Source organism: Mycteria americana, chromosome 1, assembly GCF_035582795.1.
Source record: "Mycteria americana isolate JAX WOST 10 ecotype Jacksonville Zoo and Gardens chromosome 1, USCA_MyAme_1.0, whole genome shotgun sequence".
Taxonomy (NCBI): Eukaryota; Metazoa; Chordata; class Aves; order Ciconiiformes; family Ciconiidae; genus Mycteria; species Mycteria americana.
In genome coordinates this window covers 68,873,861-68,893,150 of record NC_134365.1, presented here as the reverse complement: position 1 = coordinate 68,893,150, position 19,290 = coordinate 68,873,861, and the positions used below count along the sequence as shown (strand labels likewise).

Genomic DNA, 19,290 nt, shown 5'->3' with positions numbered 1-19,290 from the left:
CAGGTTTGGTTTATTTGAATGACTTCATTAAATATTCTACAAAGGTAACAAATTGCAGCACAAAGCGCAATCGTACAAGAAGCGCAGTGCCTGGGTTTAGTGCAAAACATACAACTAACTACGGCCAGGGAAGCCCAAAGTTTTAATTAATTTTATTTTTTTTATTTTTATTTTTTACAGTGTACATTGTTAAATAATGTAAAGAAAACGCTTGTAATTCAGAAACAGATTTTATGTGGAAAAAGATACTCAAAGTGTAATATTAAACAAAATAATTTAACAGTTCAGTAGCATTAGTTTATTCCTCTAGACTTCAGTTATTCATCCACAGGAGGGAGCGGGGGGGGGGGGGGGGGGGGGGGATCATTGGTAAATAAAACCAGTTCTTGCATAACATTAAGTGAAAAAACGACCTCAAACTTATTAGATCAAAATTAAATAACCATGTGCTGCATCCAGCTGACTGGTTCCCCTGCCATGAATACTCCCCCTCGTTTCATTACCACCCCGGGTTTGTCACTGCTCCCGTTTCCAGAGCATGCCTCTCCCCTCACACTGGGCGTGTTCAGGAACCTTCTCTGCATCCATTCAGACGGAAGAGCAGAGGCTCTCTGTTTCACTTCAGCCGCAGGGACCCCTGCTTTCTCCCCCCCTTCCACCACACGCACAGCATGAGCCTCCTCTCTCATTCTGTAGCTCTAGTCTGCACTTCAGTTACAAAGAATAAACCCCCAAACCTAAGGAACTCGGAGCCCAGCCACCTCGGCACTAGCTTTCACCCTCAGGCGTTCATCTCCAGCCTGTACCTGCCCTTGCTGCCAAAACTGCTGTAAAAAAAGAAGTGACAGGAAAGGAACGGATCTTGCGCGTTTCTTTGTAAAAATAAAAGAGTGAGAACACCCGCAGACAGAAAAACTCCCTGTTAAGGCTCCACAGGGCAAACAGCGCTCCCAGAAAAATATTCAGGCAAGTAACATCTCGGTGATGCACCAGCTTCCAGGATACCAGTGAGCTGCTCCCAAGTACTGGGAAGCAGTCCTCTCATCCTTCACAGCTTTTTGCAGCACTACATAAATACTGGCTGGTATTATTTTCACTTTGAAGAGGAAACCAGTATTTTTTAAATATGAAAAGGGAGAATGACCAAAGCAGAAGGTACAGTACAGTTACTAAGAGGTGACAGATAGTTACAGTCCTGGTACCAGCTTGAAATTTGTTAGAGTGAACAAAATCGTAAATCCTCCAAATAAGACAGAGGAAACTTCTTGACGCCGGCTGTTTCAAGTACATCCATTGCCGGCAATGGACGTTGCACCAGGACGGTCTATTCCTGGCTTAAATGGATTTTACCAAAAAAAAGGTAAGAAAAGCAATCCCAGCAGACAAGCCCATGCCAACGAGCAATGGCACCTCTCCCTCAAGTCACATCCTGACCAAACATCTTTACCACTTCGCGGGTGGAGTCAAACTGCATCTTAAGTTGGGCCTTTCCCAAAGATACACGTTCTCCCCATCCTCTCTCCGCTTCTGATCCAGACCTCCTGCCTCCGTAGACAATATTGGTTAGTCTCGTTTTAGCTTCACCCACGACCCTCCGTCCCAGCCCCACCTGGCCCCTGTCACACCAGCAACTTCAGATCTGCCCACCTGGACAAGTTTCCCCAACACACAGAACGCTGTTCCAACGCGCTGCCTCAGTGACTTCCCCCTCCGTACACCTACTCTAAACAGGAACGGTATCACTAAACAAACTCCAATGTCCCAGTCACTAGGTACAAATAATCCATCCTTCTCTGAACTTGCCCTCTGTCCACCTGGGGCTCTGCTGGGAAGACGATGCTAACTGCAGAAGCAATAGAAGTCCAAGGCACTAAAATATCCAGCAAGCATACTGGGAGAACAGACAAGTATTCAAGTACATTAATTTATACAATTTTACATTCACATTTATTTATCTAATACGATGAAAATACAAAGGAAAAAGTTAAAGTGTCTCCAATAAGTATAAGGATATAGCTAGCTTTTTTTCCCATTTTTTTCTTTTTAACTTTTTCAACCCTCTATATTCCACTCATTTTTAAACTACTGTTGTCCAACAACATTTATATATCACAGTGTTTCCACATCAAAACTGATGGTAAGTACATGTCCGCAGGGAACTTTTAAATTTTTTTAAACAATTTAAATTGCTCTAATGCTGCAGTCAAAGCTATTAATATCTTACTTAAAGCAGTAATGACCTATCAAGCACGGGCTGCACTGCAAGTCCATTCGTGTGCCCCAGCATTTCGGAGCCAGATACGATTGACTGGGGAGAGGGAGAGGAGGGGGATTTGGACAGCTTTTCTCCTGGTCTTGGTTCTTCAGGGAGAGATGAGAAGCGTGCTAAAGCCTCATGCTAGGATTCAGCTCTCCCACCTCAACACGTGTGGATTCAGCCTCAAACCAGAGAGAAATTTTACAGCAAGACTGCATTAACTGACCCCGTGACTTCTCTTCACAGCTCTTGTTCCAAACAAGAGCAGAACCCCTCGGTCAAAAGCACTGTCCCATCATAAGGATGCTGATCATCCTCCTCCCCCTTGAAAGTGTGTGGGGAAACTCCCTTTCCAGAGAGTTGACAGCAATGGTTGGAAAAGAGAAATTCATTCCCAGTCTGGCAAGCTACCAGTTCATTGCAGCACTAGTAGTTGATACAGGGCCCCATCTCCCTCCCCATGTCCTGTCCCGAGGTCTAGCCAGCACGGTCTCCGAGCACGGCTAAGTGGTCCGCAGGTTGGAGCCTGGAGGGTTGCTGATCGACTTTTGCAAATTGCTGATGTTGAAGCTTTGCAAAGACGCGGCACCTACGGGCTGGAACTGGCCGAGCGGTGGCTGCACGGGACCACCCGTCCCACTCCACGGAGCGGCAAAAGACGCTGCTGGGTAACCGTACTGCTGCGGAGGGCACATAGCCTTTGTGAAGGGACCTAAAGAGGTAGCTGATGCTGCAGAGATGGGCGTAGCACCCAGGGAAGATGTCATAGAGATACAGAGCTGACCTGGTGCCGAGAATTTTCTTGCCATTCCGGGGCCCTGAAAGAAAACCCAACCCCCAAGACAAGTTACACAACTGTGCTTAAAAACCACAGGCTCACCCCTTGGTCCACAAGCCGTTCCCAACGGCTGTTCACAAGAACCCGCCATGGCCCTCCTCTTTAGTTATCCCCTTCCCTTCCACAGCAGGTGATACAATCCTGCACACAGGAGATAAAGCCAACAGTTCTCTAGAGCAGTTGTCCAAGCTACACAGCAACTGTACTCTAGCGGTGTTTGACACCCTAATGAGACAGCAACAACACTGACAGTTTCTTACCATAAATGTTCACGGTCTACATCCTACCTCATAGTTGCTATGCCCTTTGCCAACTTTCTTGCCAGACAGGTTCATGGCATCTCGGGCCCAGTTATCTACCAGCTTGTGCAGATCATCTGTGAAAGTCCCCTTCCGGCTTGAGGCAATAGCAGTAGACTGAGACTGGGGTGCTTGGCTGTTCACTGTAGCCCCGACTGTGTTAGTGCTGCTGGTCCCTACAAATACAAAAAACAGGAATCAAAACTTAGGTTAAAGATCATCTTTCTCTAGTAAATTTAATAATTGTGGTAATGGTACATCAATAGAGAGCCAGTTAAAATGCCATGCAGATTAATTCTAAGTTTCAGTTTTCCCCGACACACTGAAGTGGGAACCACAAGGACTCCTACAGGCATTTTCTCAGATTAAGAGTATTTCATAGATATGTTTACTTTTCAAGAAGTGCTGCAAGTAGTCATCTTAAGAGGGGAGTGGTAGCAGCCTACGTGTCTTTGTAGAGGAAAAAGGAGATTAGATTTCAGCACTGAATGACAGTACAGTCACGTCATTCTCTCATCCTACACCTTTTAATTAGCAGCAACCACTATTGGCATGGGTCAGTTCCACCTCGGAGAACAATGCTGGATGCTGAGTAAGGAGCAGTACAAATCAGCATTGCCAGCTGCTCTGTAGCAAATTATCTCCACTTTGTAAAATGAAGAGAAGAATTCATCCAGATTACACAAAAAAAGCCACAGTTAGAAACAGCAACTGTTGTTTCCAATAGCTGCCATACTTATGTTCCTGAAGATAACCAGATGGGACTGTCTTCATCCACCAAACAGCCAGGATCAGCGGGGGAAGTCTGCACTGCATTAAATTTTGCTTTTTGCCTCTGAAAGCATTTTTTTGCCATTATGTTCAGATTTCCTATGTCAGAAGAACAAGCGTTTCAGATGCAAACAACTAATACGGCTTAAAGAAGGAAGAAATGAGAGTAGTTCCTCAGACGTGCTTTGACAAGTTTTTCTATTCATTGGGCTGATTGCGAGAATAACAAAAACCCTTCACATAAATACCAGGCTTCAGTTCTGCTAGAAAGCTTGCTGAACATTATCCTGTAGGGAAAAAAAAAAAACCTAGAAGCTTTGTTTTAGATAGCCTCACTGTCCGCCCTCACACTTCTAAACATGCAACTGCACTCAAATTTAAGTTTTTCAAAGGCAGACCTCATAACAGGAATCAAAGAAATTGTGTATTATCGAGTAAGCTTCCTAAATTCCCAGCAGTATTGCAAAGTACCCTCATTTACAGAAGTGGAAATGATGGTTAACCACTAGGGCAACAGACTTTTTCTGAAGGACGTGGTAAAGGTGGAATGGATCTGGATTTTACAAATTCATTTGTTACAAAACCAAAGTAAGTATCTGGCCACTGCAGTGCTAAACCCAGCACTCCTTGCGAGCATACATCCTCATCTACTTGGTTCTCAAAGTTCCTCAAATGTTTCTACTTGCTCACTCTGAAGACTGCAACTGGGAAATCCAAGAAAACCTGAGTTTATGGCAGACATTTCTGAAGAAAACTGATTAAAAGTAGAGCATCAAAAATGCCAGCAATGAAAATCATCATTTGGCCTTTGCAACAGAGATGGAGTCGCTGTCTCTTGCCTGACAGCTACTTCATCTGTTCCACTTGCCCTGGCTATCAGCCACATTCCTTGCAACCACTGTATCAAAGAAAGAACTGGCTCCAGAACCCTGCAGGAATGTTTCATACTGAGGAGTGAATTAGGAAGGTGACGTACTTACTATGCAGGACAAATAAGCAACGTGTTACTGCCTCTAGTAGTGCTGAGGAGGGAAGGATATGTATCCCTCCTACCAGTTCCAGCTCAAGCATGGAAGTGGCTCCCGGTCTGGGTGCCCACACGTGGGGCAGCAGTTGTTACGGGCAGGCATACGCATGCAACGATACACGCAGAAAGGAAAGAATAAGGTTCCCTGACCAGGGTGTGCAGCTGCAGCTCAGATGAAGAGTAACAGAAACACACTGTAAGGTGGAAAGGAAAATCTACAGTGAAATAACAAGAACCTTAAGCATGCATCGTGTGGAAAGGGCTCAGAATACAATTATTTAATATGAGCAGTGATGTGTAAGGTGAAATTAAAAACAAATGAGGCAAAAGCAAGAAAGAGGTACTCGGGGGGAGCTGCCAAAACCAGTAATAATCACATTCCACCGTGAGGGTTCATGCAGGGATTGACACGCTCGCTCTCATCCTCTTCACGATGGCCAGTATCTGCTTTTGATATTTCACATTTCCACTTTAATCAGTAAGCACACTGGATCCTGGACCTACGCTGGAGAGCTTCCTCAGGCCACGGAAGGGAGAGAATTAATCAAGGTATATACTACAGTGCATTCAGCTCAATATGTGAAAGATCATTTAGGAAAGTTCAAGTGTTTTGAAAAGGACTGGACTGGTTCAGCGTGGGAAAGGTGGGAGGTTGTGAGAGCTTTGTCACCAAAAGTGGTTTTGTTAGGGAGCTCCTATCTCAGGTCACAGACAGACCAGCCTACACCGTTACAGGTGAGCTATACAATTACTAAACCTCCCACGTAATGTTAATTTAAAAAATTACTTCTCGGGAATTTCACATTTTAGTTCTGATGTAGTCACTGCCTGCAGAAACTGCCATCCAGAAGAGTCTGAAAAGGAAGTGCTTCAACTTGTAGCATTCAATGGAAACAACCCCCCACATTCCTGCTCAGTCACAGCAGCCGTCCCCAGTTCTGCTCTGACATGAAGGATCCGAAGTGAAACAGGCTTCTCTCTCTCCAGCCTGCTACCTATAATGCCTTCATTCTGCCCTTTTATTTTTCCCCCCATAAACCAGCAGTCAGAAGACACCTTTAAAACAGTCTCAAATGACATGAGCACACACAGGCTTTTCTGAACATCTCTTGCTTTGGGAGGCACACTGGAAATCTCTGATGGCTTACTCTTATTCTTTTAAAATGCTGAAGGAGTGTCTGCAATTGGATCCATCACTGAGGTGGCAAGCCCCATCAGATCTGTGAACAAACCAGCTGCTCAAAGGTACCACTCTAGCGCATTACAGTGAGCAACTGACCCTGATGCTCAATTCGCTCTAATTAGCGATGAGCAAAGAGTTCCACAGTGAAGGTGAGGTTCTGCCTGCCTCCATGTGTCTGCAAGAGTAATAGCCAGACTACTCAATATACTAATGACAGAGTACACATTAGAGGGCATAACGTAGACAGACAGATGCTGTGCTGGAGACAGAGTCAGGGAGGTAAGGCTTCAGTGACCAGAAAAAGCCGATGAGTAGCTTTACAATCAGGAATCGGAGATAACAGAAATAAGATAATTACTACAGAGCTGGTTGCAAGGACAGACTTTTTTCACCATCTTCCCTGAAGCACAAAGAGAGAGTAATTTGTTAAAGATAAGAGAAACAGTGAGAAATGTTTAGTATCAGCAAACAGTACAAAAAGCTTGGTGAGAAACAGAGGACACAGCACAGCAGGGCTCTTGTAGTCACTACTGGGACATTCTAGGAAAAACCCAAAGACTGGTCTGACAGTTGAATCAGTTGACAGTTGAATTTCAGAAAGACAAGAGGCCCAGCCTCCTACATTTATTCTTCGGAATTCCCAAACGGTAGTGAAGAATGTCAGAAGACATTCCTGTCACAACTGGCTGTTGTCACAAAAGGAAAAGCAAGTACATCTTCCATTTTTGTCAAGAGGTAGGAAGCATTTTACAACTATCAGTTCAACCGGTTTACAACATGAGAAAGATTTATTTGATAGGTCAAGTGCTTTTAGTTTGTCACCCTGTTTTCTCAGATCCGTGGAATAGTTCAGACATTCCCTGCCAAGCTGTACCACTCTGTTTCTCCAGCTGCACAGTTAAAAGCATCAATTACTGCACTGTTTCCTCAACACCACTGATGCTAACCCAGCATCTTCTCCGGTTGTCACTCTCCACAACAGTCTGCAGTAGCATTTCAAGGACAAGACTCCAGGAAGCAAGCAACCTGAAATAAGCCAAGTGCCAGGCCAAGCTGTGCCATGCCAAGTATTACCTGCTTTTACAGGACAGCTACAACACACTTTTCAAAAGGAATCCATTTCCCTTAGCACCAGTCCCATAAGCAAGAGATATACCTGCCAAAGTACTCTTATAGCCAGATGATGGTCAATTTGCAGCAAGTCAAAGCCTTGTAAGTAGATGATACTCTCATATATTCACTTCATTGTCAATTCCAGAAACGGAATGGCTGTTCTTTATATTCCCTACCCCAAAAAAGGACAGGCCAGACTAAAGATGATTTTAAAGAGTTAGCTTTGGTAAGAATTTAACTTCTTCCAAGAAAGATTGCAGATGTCAGTTAGTGCACATCTGCCCATTAATATACCTAGCAAAAACATTTAAAGCTGCTCAATTTGTAAAATTAAATACCATTAGTATTTACATCCCCATGAATCCAATGAAGTGGACTAGAGGTATCATTGCAAAACTTAACAGCCAGGAAAAAACGTCCCCTCCCTCTGACTCGCTCCCTTCTCAGAGGATGGAGCTGGTTGCATTGCAGCTGTCTCTGCAGAAGGCCAGGCCTAGTTCCTGCACACAACTCTCTGGCTCAGCTGTGCTACTGCCAACTGTAGCGGGACGGATGCTACAGATGCGTGGTACAGTCATGCAGTGCAGCGACTGAAGGTCTCGTTACAGCACTTAAAGCTTTCTCATATCAAGTCATTCCAGAGGGCAGGAAACAAATGTCAGACATTTAAGGGGTCCAGCCTGCAGAAGCAGCACGGGAGATGTTGCAGTGCTCCCAATAGAAAGCATCACATCAGCAGCCTCAGCTCAAGCGTATCATTACTTCAATCACATCAGAAGTTTGAGGCTCTCTTGTAAATCTGGCCTAATGTAACTACAAATGAAAGGATTTTGAAAAGGGCTACAAGGTAACTCATGAGGGTTGACAGGATGTCTGAGGATGTCTATTTACCCACCTTCACTGCTATTTGTTGCACATTTAGTGTATCTCCAATTCACAGTAAAAACTTCAGAACCTGGGCCCATTAGTAGGTAAGGATCTTTTAAGTTGGCCTGAAAATATTCTCTAAGTATTTTTAAAACCCTCAACACTTCAATCTTTAGCTATCCATCTGCTAATGAACATAAGTAGTCAATATTAACTGCCTACAGGTGGCATCAATGCTCTGCACTGTAATCAGTACCAGTGCTGAGAACATGCAAAAAACACATCCAACTTGCAGAGTAAGCACACTGCTGGAGAAAGTCAACATATTCCCCCCATCAGTTACAGTGGTGTCCAACAAAGGAATAATTTGGAAAACAAATCTTCCTCGCTGTTCCCCTAGAAAGACTACCTCCCTTCCAAGTCTTGTATGAGCTAACATGTGCTGAAGCCTAATTACTAAGGCAGGCCAAAAGAAAATGCCCATGCATCCACAGCTTGCTAACTCTCCCCAGTTTCTGTCGTTTCACTAAACTGTCCTGAAAAAGCTTCCACCAAAAGCTTAGAGGAAATGAGTGCTTGTTATTATGAGTTTTACAACAGAGAATACCTAATACGAGAACCCAAACTTCTAAAGGTGTGCTAAGAGCAGCTCAGCTGAGCCATAGGATGGGAGGGAATACAAGGTGGCAGATGAGAATGGGCTGCATGAAACAGGTCCAAGCAGCAGGAAAAAAAACCAAACAAACAAAAAGACAAAAACAAAACACAGACAAGGAAGGAGTAAAGGTGTTACACACAAAGAGCCAAGCAGGGCGTACTCAGAAATCGGGTCCTCCTGCCACCAGGCTTGAACGTCACTCTCTCAGATGCACAGTTAAACTTCGCACAGCCTGTGAGAAAACAAAAACAGGAAGAACAGAGAAAGGAGAGGAGAAGAGACAGAACACCACTACAAGATGTTAGCAACTTGAGGTTGGAAGGGTGAAATGCATTAACATGACACACAAGAATAAGCCTCAAAGTGTGACCAAAGAGTATGTAGACAATATACGGAGTGAAGAGACTCCCTCCAATAGCTCCAGACATTAGGCCAAGTTTGCAGTGTTACTCTCCAGTACATAACCCAACAATAAGGTCGCAATCTATAGGAAAGCCAAATCCTGGCAAAAGTATCCAATTACAAAATGGTACTGCACAACTCTAGATACAGGGAGATGATTCAAGTAGCTCCAAAATACTTGAGACAGTTCATTGAAAAAACCCTCTACAGAAAATTCTTCCAAAAAGTCTGTTTCCATTTTCTGTCTGTACTTCTCCAATTTCAACAAAAACATGCATTAGAATTGATGTATTCAATCAAAGCTTTTCAAAAAGATGTTCAAGGGGAAAAAACACTGCAACAGGTAAGTTCAGAGAAATAAAGGAATCAAGCTGTCATCCCCTTAACGACTGACAAGCAAAAAAGCTCACCCTACCAAGTAAATCAGAGCTGTGTCTGAGAAATTATTTGATAACATACTAACTAATAACAAGCAATCCACAACTTGAGTAAATGAACAATTTATTATTCTTATCATTCCATCCTCCTACACTAACTTTTCCTTCCAGGATAATTCTTTAACTCACAGTTGCAGAACATGAGCCTTTTTTACCTTTTATTGTTAAAAACTCCATTGACAGAAACAGCCAAAGCAGTTTGGAAGTCTAAAAGGACTGTGCGTCTTCAGAAATTTCCTACCATTTCAATTATCTGTTAACACCAAAGCTGCTCTGCCCCTTCCTTAGTCTCACTTGACATTTCTGACACCCCATTCTCATCTGTCCCCTCATCCTTTCAGCCAATACCTTTCCCCCAGGTCAGCAGAACATTGCTTGCCACCACCATACTGCACTCTTTTGTATTCTCCTTCGTGCTTTCATTACAGCAGACAGGGCCTTGTGCTATATATTCATTACTTCAACAATCTCACACTTCATCTATGTGAGAAGGTAGAAATCTAGTTGCAAAAAACACCCTTATCAGCCTCCACACATAGGCTGGAGACTACCAATCTACTTTACACTATATATTAAAAATCAAGTATCATCAAGTTGATCATTCATTCACCAGTAACAAAGGTGCAAGACTCGACACTAATTCCATTTAAAGTCTTACCTTGGCCTGGTGCCGAAAGGCTTGGTACCGAAAGGGCACCATCACTGGTAAAGGCAGAGTAGAGATTTTCACTAGAAGGTGAAGGTTTGAGGGGCTGTAACAAATGGTTCTGCCCAGTCTCTGGCACACTACCAGGAGGATGAAGAGTCTGCTGTGGGGGCAAGACTGATGGTGCACTTTGAGCTGACAGATTGCCTAGAGGAAGAAGGAAGGCAAAAAGTCGTTCAATGTTTCAGTTTCCCCACATTATTTTTGAAGCTTCTGTCATTGTTACCAAGGGATAGGAGAAAAAACAGAGGAAAGTTTGACTGGAACGTTTACTAGGGAGTGAAGTCACTACCAAGTAACTCATATGATCAGTTGAGCTAGTGGTACAGGAAAAAGTGCTGTGGTGGGGGAAAAAAAGGATATCATCCTCTGGTCAAGCATGACAATCCAGGCAAGAGAGAGTGGGAGGCAGGAGGAGTAAACTACTCCAGTTTCTGAGAAAACAGTTAGACTAGAAAAATTATTTACTTAAGTTGTAAGGCAACTCTGTGCTAGCTCACTGTCACGTGCTCACACATAGCTCCCCTATCATATAACAAAACAGAAGTGAGCAGCCAGGGTGACTGGATACAGAAATTGCGGCATGACATGGAATTACCAAAGCGAACGTGCAGGAAGCAGTCAAATATTTTGGCTCACAGTGCTGGCCCTCCAATATTGTTTACTCAGTGCTACAGGATTTGAGAGACATCTACAATTACCAAGCAAGCATCTGACATCCATGTCATTCAAACAGTAAAACAGAACTGTTTTTCTGAGTTCTGTTTATTATAAAAATGGTTTTAGTAAGAATGGAAGCCTTGACAACTGAAACTGTTTCTCAATTTGTAAGTACAAAAAAAAAATTGCAGCTCCATTAAAAAAAAATCACTACTTTAACATCCATCAACTGTAAGTTTCTGAAGTGTAAGGACACTAGTAATACCATGCTTAAATGCTACTAAAGTAGACAAAAAAAAGAAAAAATCTCTGAAGATGACTGAAGAGACCCGCCCCATTCTGCAAAATCAGTTTCAGGAGGCAACAAGAGCACTTTATATTAAAAAAAAAAATAAAAATAAAAAAAATTTCAAAGTTTTCCCCCATACTGTAAATTTACACTTTTCTTCCTAGTCAGAGCCCTATAACTAATCTCTAAAAAAAAGTCACAAACAAGACTACCAAAGAGCAAAAGCAATTTCAAAAATGATCTAGTAATCCAGGCAGCAGAGGAACTGGGACACACACCCCCACCCTCCAAAAGACAAGACAGAGAAACAGACACACAGACATAGATCTAAGAATGAGAGATAGTACCTTGTCTGTTTTATCTACTGAAAAAAATTGAAGAAAGTCTTACCTGATAGCTGAGGGCTCTTATTTCCCTGGGAGCTGCTACGACTGGACTTGCTGCTTTTTCCTTTAGTAGGTCGTCTCCTCCTTCCTGAAAGGGGTGCAGCTGGGGGAATAATTACTGCAGGTGGGGCCTTTCCCAATTTCATGTATAGTGACTCAATCTCCTGCTTCTGGCGACTCTGCAGCTCCTGGATCTCTTTAAGGTGCCTAACAAGTTACAAAAGAGTATGACTTAGAAAAATTATATGTATATTCATGCACGCATGCAATCCCTCCTCTCCAGTGGGGCTTGACCAGCTTCTTTAGTCAAACTCCCATTAACATTTAAGAAAGGAGGAAATAAATCTTTTCCCCAAATAACAACTGAATACACATGGCAGAACACTTGCCATTTTCCATTGTGCCCTAAAGCTGGCTAAAATTCCAACACAAAGTTCCCAACATTGTAATCATAAAACCAGGATAAATGGAAGTACAAACAAGAACATACACCTACTGTAGAAGATCAAATCATTCAGCATTAAAATGCTACAGGAATAGCTAGATTACTCATTTTCTGAGACATATGGCCTTGGGAGACTTCTACATTTGTATTTCCTCAGGATTTTTTTCAGAGCAGTTACATACACAAGATTTAAAATTGCTAGCTGCTCTAAAAAATGTTCAACTTCCAGTATAAATAAATTAGTAGGTCACGTTGCTTGACTTCAAATTTTTTTCTAAGCCAACAAGGATTCTTCAGGAAAAGGAGAACCATTAGAAATGCCAGAAATGCATATTAGAAATGCAGAAAGTTATGTGTCATTTTCAAATGAGACACCCCTATTCCCACTAACTACTAATCTTCAGTGACATGCAAAAGCTTCTATACATCTGCAGTCTTATCCACACTGCAATCAATCTACATATAAACACATACAACAAGGTTACAGGTTAGAAAATTAAGCACAGTGAACATGTATATACCTTTTTTGTTACATGTATATACCTTTTTTATTATAATTATGTACTACCTTCCCACTAAAGAATCTTACTTCCCACATAAACACTGACAATGGGTCCTGACACTTAGCAAAGGTTGAGTCTTTTAAGAAGTTTACTTTTGTTCTTTGTGAAAAGTAAAGTACAGATGAAATTCATATTAATTCTGTTACATATTTCATACATGACCACACAAGGAAAAAAAGCCTTACTTCTCCCGTAACCGACGGAGTTCCAATTTCAAGTCTTCATCTTCAATATCCGACTCATTGTCACTGCTCATGTAGGAAGAGTTGAAAGAGTTGCTAAGGCTCTGAACGGGGAGGCTGATCTTTGACCCCAGGGGCTGGAGGGAGTCTGGGCTCCCCGAGCCGTCATCCAAATCCTTAGCCATCCCGCTTAAGAAGGCAGCCTCCGGTTCAGAGGACGGACCGTTCATGTGTGGGGACTGCCTTGACTCCAACTCTTTCTTCGGAGCTGCAGCTGAAGAAGCAACTCGTTCCAAGTCCACAGAGAGAGGAAGAGTCATTGGCTCTTTCTCTGCACAGCTGACCTCATCCTGAGTCTTTGACACTGAAAAGCGCCCCACTTGATCCGTTGTTGTTGTTACCTGAAAGCGCCCGACCTTAGTAGGCTGACCAACATCTACTGGTAATTGCAGCACAGGAACTGTCTGAGGAATGCCATCTACCACATCCAAGGAAGAGTCAGCAACAGCCTCACTTTTCCGACTGCCAGCCTGCTTTACCAGTGTACTCTCTGGGCTACTGCCAGAAAGAGATGAAGAATCAGTGGAGGTGGTTTCAAATTGCACCGGCTTAGTTTCAGGTTTGTCACCCTCTTTTAGCACATCATCCACTGCCACAGATACCTAGAATAGAAATGCAATCATGCAGACTTTCTTAGTTCTTCCTTGACATGATGCTTTTATTTACCTTAATAGTAAGATGCATCCGAGAGGGGAAAATAACTAGTTTCCTTGGTATGCCACAAAGCAAGCTACTGCTTCCCTCCACATAACACACTACCACACGAAATAGTACTTCTGAGCAATCTGGAGGATTAACTCCAAGAAACACAGCAGATTCAGAGGGGACTTCCTTCACAAACAGGACATAATGCAGTGTACATCTGAGCATTGTTAGCCAAAAAGCAGCTAACATTAAAGAGTAAGGCCAACAGCTACACAGCTAAGGCCTGACATGATGAAATGCTGTATTCACAATTCTAGACCTGCATGATCTAGTGCAATTTCTGCCCTGAAGGAAAGCAGCATCTGCACAAAGCACTGCATTCACAAGCTCAACATGGACATTTTCGTCCAACAGAAAAGCCCATCACGAGGCACACTGAGCTGGCACTATGCAGGCACTGCTCAGCGAAGATCCTGTATCAACAACCAAACCAGTTTAATATCTCCTACCTGAAACCGTCCCATCTTAAGAACCCCGGCTCCTGCTGTGGTAGCCATAGCACTGCTCTCTCCACCGCATGATGCTGAAGCTAAGGAAAAGGAGAATGGGATTAAGAAGAAAACGAGCAACAAATTATTTGAACTCCAACTATTTCATCTACTTCAAACTCAACTATCAGTTAACTCCTAAAAGGCCTTTGGAGTCATGGAACCTGATCTCTTTTTTCAACTTTACCAGATAGAATGTCAAACTGCAATATTAAAGTGAAGTATTTTTCTATAAAGTTTCCCTGCACAGTATACTCGCTAAAAGTGCACTTTTAGATGGCAGTAGAAAAAGCACACTGATTTCAAACAGGGATGTGAAACAGCCAAAGAATAAAAAACAGAACTGACATTTATGTAAGAAAAAGCTTATTTTAATTCAATACCCACACTGACTACCTTAATTTCACCAACACTGGGGACAATTTATTAATAGAAAAGTGGTAAGTTGAAGAAATGCTATAAACCACATTTACTCAAAGCAGTCTATCTGAAGCTTTTAGAGCTGGATTCTTAGGTGTCAGCTCCTAATTTTGTTGCTGTATGCACTGGCAGTATAAGGTTACAAAGCTGAGAAATAACATTCTATTTTTAAATCAGTTCTGGTGGACAGCTTGCTGTGTTTATTAAGCAACTTCCCAGCTTGTTTACTTTTACCTTCTAAACTTTAACAGGCGAAAACCAACTCATTTTCCAGACAGATAGATGAGTTATATGGTATAGTTCACTAGCGACATACCAAAATAGGAATATTTTATTTTCCTTCTGGTTTTATTAGCTTTTGAAGGTTTGTCATTGAACTTCAGAGGCACATGCAAGTTAAACAATGTTTACTAGATATTTCAGAAATAATCTTAGTACCACATTAACAGCTTCTTTTAAAAAAGGAAGATTTTTAAAATTAAAACAATTAGGGGAATACTGACAGGAAAGTCTCAGACTATTTTGCAAGTTGTTGGGTTCCCTGCCCCAAGCACCTGAACTCATTTAGATTTGAAAGTCATTGATCATTCAGACTTCAGTTGTTGATCATCCAGTCAACCTTCAGTTGTTCTAAAGGAGCCAGAAGGCAGTCTGGTTTTCCTACTACCTTTCTTAAATTTTTCGTAGTTTAACTTTCAATTCTATATTTAAATAGAAAGGAAACACTCTTAGGTTAGGAAGAGGTATCCTACATATAGGACACAGCACAATGACACAAAATGAGAAGTCTTACTGTTGTTGCCAAGAACATAACACAAGACAGAAAACAGTTTCTTCAAATCCTGAAGCTGTACCTGAGCAGCATACTGGAGATTCTTTGCAAGTCTTAATTTAGCATTTTGCACAGCTTTAAATCCTAAACGAGTTACTATAATATACATGTATCATTCCCCTCTCCTGGCCTACATTGGGAAATTTCAGTCTGGTTACTAAAAACTAATATGATCCTTAAGGAACTGCCATTGTATGACTTACTAAAAAAGGCTATATCCTTCCAAGTTGCTAGTCTGTTCAATTCTGGATTATATCTCCATGCTGAAAAACCATCTAAAATCATCAAGGCTGTCTTACCATCCTTCAGAGACTGTGTTGCTGTGGACACCAGCCCGGTAACCGTTGTAGATGCTACTGAGGGCACAGACTACAGGTTCAAGGGGGAAAACAAAATAAAATTAAGTTAAAAGAATCAGCAGTTTGATTGAATGCCAACAAATCCACCACACTGCATATTACATAATCTTTTATTTCCACCAGGGTCAAAGTATGACCCATGACAAGATGAATGCAAGAGTTTTTAACCTCCAACACAAGCAACATCAGCAAGAGATTTTGCACACCTTACAACCCTGAGGCTGTTAGCAGAACATCCCCTTTTGCTTTGCAGAAGTAATGCATAAGTAACCACTTGGAGATCACAATGTCAATCATTATCTTCATTTTGTATCAAAGTTTATTATTATAGTCTCTTAAAATTTCAGATCCACACTTTAAACATCCCTCCCAAATTAAGACTGACATATCACAAACTGCTTGTTTAGTACTCTTTCTCCTTATTCCATAGTCACTTCCCCTTCTAGTTTGGTGACATTAATGACATCACCAGAAAAGCTGGATTAAGAATTAATACCAAAACCAGCCTCAGGAAATCCGTAATCTATTGCAATATACAGATTTTTTTCCTACTTTGGTTGACTCAGTCCCACAAACTGGAAGATCACTCTTCACTTTTAGAAGTCTAAAGACTGGTGTAGTGATACTACAGGCAGTGACCTAAGAGCATGACCTTGAGAAAACACTGAAGTTTTTAAAGACTACTAACTGCCAACATTGCAAACGTACACAGGCAGGAGCAGATGTCACTGGAACGGTCTCTGGACTAAGGGTTCTTCTCAGCTTAGCATCCAGATCTTCCAGTGGCTGCTGGGACTGATGAGAAAGGAAAGAGTAAAGAGCTGTCCCAGCTCAGAAATACATCACATTTGAGAAACAACAGCCACATTTAATACTAAAATTTAAAGCAGTCAGTACAGCTTACATATTTCTATTATATTCCTTCCTACATGTTTACATTTAACATGTACAGCAGAGTAAGACCAGAAGCAATTTAATCAACACGTTTGGTAAAAAATAGAAAAGAAACATTAACTGGAACTTCTGTTTTTCTTGAAGTTAGCATGAAGTTTGCATTCGCACTCTTAAGAACCGACCAAAGATGCTGCAAGCCTCCAAGTTCTACATTTTTTTGGTTGGAAGATAATGCAGGTAATTTGTATTACGGATTATCTAAAATCCTGAAGTAAGAAAGTCAATTTAAAAAAAAAATCTCAAAGAAAAATTCTAAAAGATGCCCATAATTTCAAAAGCAAGCATGGATAAAGCAAAATTTAAGATAACACAATTAAAAAAAAAAAAAAAAAAACCCCAAACAAACAACAAACCACAAAAAAACCAAAACAAAAAAACCACCAACAAATGAAAACAAAAACACACCACTTACAAGTTCCCTCAAAGAAGCTATCTGGATGGATTGACTTGAAGAGGGGGAAGGGAGAGGGGCAAAGTCTCTCTCAAGTAGGCTTATTACTTAGACTTCAGCTGTTTGAGTTGGCATCCAAGATGATTTTCAAAGTTGGCCAACTGAATTGGGGAGGGGAAGAGAAGAAGAATTACCTAAAAGTATCTTAAAGATAAGAAAAGTCTGGATTCACTCAAAATTAATTAGGGCTATATCCCTAAGATACAGATAGAAGAAGAAAGTGTTGACAGATGTCACTAAGTTGCAATTCTGACCCTGTGGAGTAGAAATGTCCATCCAAACTTTAGCATCATTAATCTTTCCAAGTCTTCTATATTAAAAAGCTAGATCTGTTTTTAGAACTGAAGCTGAGGTCATGGCAACATAACACATTACCTTCCACTTTCAAGCAACTGAAAGTTAGAGATACACAATAGCATAAAGATGCTTTCAACAGGTTGCCAGGATCACATTCTTTCTGAATTGTGGATTTCAAAACACAACCAAAAAACCTAAGAACAAGAAACCCCACATCAATTCCATCCAAATTAAAAAAAAAAAGGGCACAAGAAGATGCAGACTTCTGTGACTCCATTCCGAAATCCAAATGCTTAAGCACACAAGTGATCTAATTTAATTCAATAATACTGTAAAATAAAAAGGACATTTCACCTGAAATACTGTATAATTCTCATCACTTACACTCACAAGAAGATATTTGCTTCAAGTAAACAAAGAGTTGAGATATCAGAATGATCAGGAAATAAAGATTTCCTTATGGAACAAGGGTACCAAAATGAAGCTTGAAAAATTAATCTAAATACACTTCAAAAAGCAATTAAGGAATAAACAGAACAGGTATTTAAGACTAAGGAACAAACTGTCCAAAACCAGTCTTGAGATGACACATACTTTGTCTGCAAATTAGGAGTCTGGTACTAAGGAAAGAAAAAAAAAAAAAAAGCTGTGTAATGAGCTACTGACAGAAGCAGTAAGGAAGGCAAGCCTATCTACTTTAAGACAAGCCAGTAATTTTCCAGATAGCAGCAAATGCTCTTAACAGTCAATTAGATTTGATCCAGTTGGTCTCCTCCAATTTTGCCTCACTCCTAGACAGGCTTTAGAGTTCAAATGAGAAGTGAAATTAGGTAAGTTGTTTGCAAAAGGACAAGAAGCAAGGGATCTATATTTGTGCCTTTTCCATCCCACAAATCCTGCCAAAAATACCTATGACAAACAGGAAGAAGCCTTTTGCAGTGGTACAGTGGTCTGAGTCACATAAGTGGCTACAAGTGCTTTGAGTTTGGGGGAAAAAATATTACTAATGTACCCAGTTCCAAGCAATGACAATAAAAAGGACTATGAACTTAGTGTGACTGATTTTAACCAGCTGCCTCCCAATCCATTTGCTACCTCTTGCTCATGGTAAGAATGCAGCTAAGAATTATCACCAAATTGTTGTTGTCTCCTCTTTAGCAAAACCATGCTTTAAAAAGAACTGGCTGAAAGGCATAAACCAGCTTCTGCCTCCAGAAACCAGGGCGGGGAGGGAAGTGTTGCTTGTTTACACTACCATCTTATAGCTCTATGTAAGTTGATCAGCTTCTTGCTGAGTTTGGAGGCAGAAGAGACCCCTTTCCTGATTGCTCACAGAGCAGGAATATGGCCCTCATTCAGCCTGCTAGAAAGAAGCTGCATAAAACCCAATACAGCAGCACTCCTTTCCATGACAGCTTTCAAGAGCAATACATTCACTTTCATAGTTTTCTTACATAAAGAGCACAAATTTCTGCCTTTTCACCCTGAATAATACTTTCCAAGTAGTAGACTTGATTCTCATTGCTTACAAAAGATTTAAACATGCTTTAGCTAAGACAAAAAAAAAAAAAGACAACCAAGAAGTAGTTCTGGACATGGAGGCCATCTGCAAGGACTCCTTGATTAAGGTCACTGATTTGC

The 19,290-nt window shown here is 41.4% G+C and overlaps 1 protein-coding gene across 4 annotated transcripts in view; it reads right to left on the bottom strand.

Moving 5' to 3' along the window:
* Positions 1-19,290, bottom strand: part of WNK1 (WNK lysine deficient protein kinase 1) — a 108,954-nt gene continuing 89,664 nt past the window's right edge. For 2 of the 4 annotated variants that reach the window (XM_075504265.1, XM_075504272.1), the window contains 8 exons: positions 16,656-16,742; positions 15,888-15,957; positions 14,298-14,377; positions 13,087-13,745; positions 11,898-12,100; positions 10,511-10,705; positions 3,383-3,570; positions 1-3,075 (listed from right to left, as the gene is read on the bottom strand). In XM_075504265.1, coding sequence (XP_075360380.1) covers positions 2,761-3,075; positions 3,383-3,570; positions 10,511-10,705; positions 11,898-12,100; positions 13,087-13,745; positions 14,298-14,377; positions 15,888-15,957; positions 16,656-16,742 — 1,797 coding nt within the window. In that variant the 3' untranslated portion in view covers positions 1-2,760. The remainder of the gene's footprint in view (positions 3,076-3,382; positions 3,571-10,510; positions 10,706-11,897; positions 12,101-13,086; positions 13,746-14,297; positions 14,378-15,887; positions 15,958-16,655; positions 16,743-19,290) is intronic. The other 2 variants (XM_075504283.1, XM_075504294.1) reach the window with 1 other exon arrangement.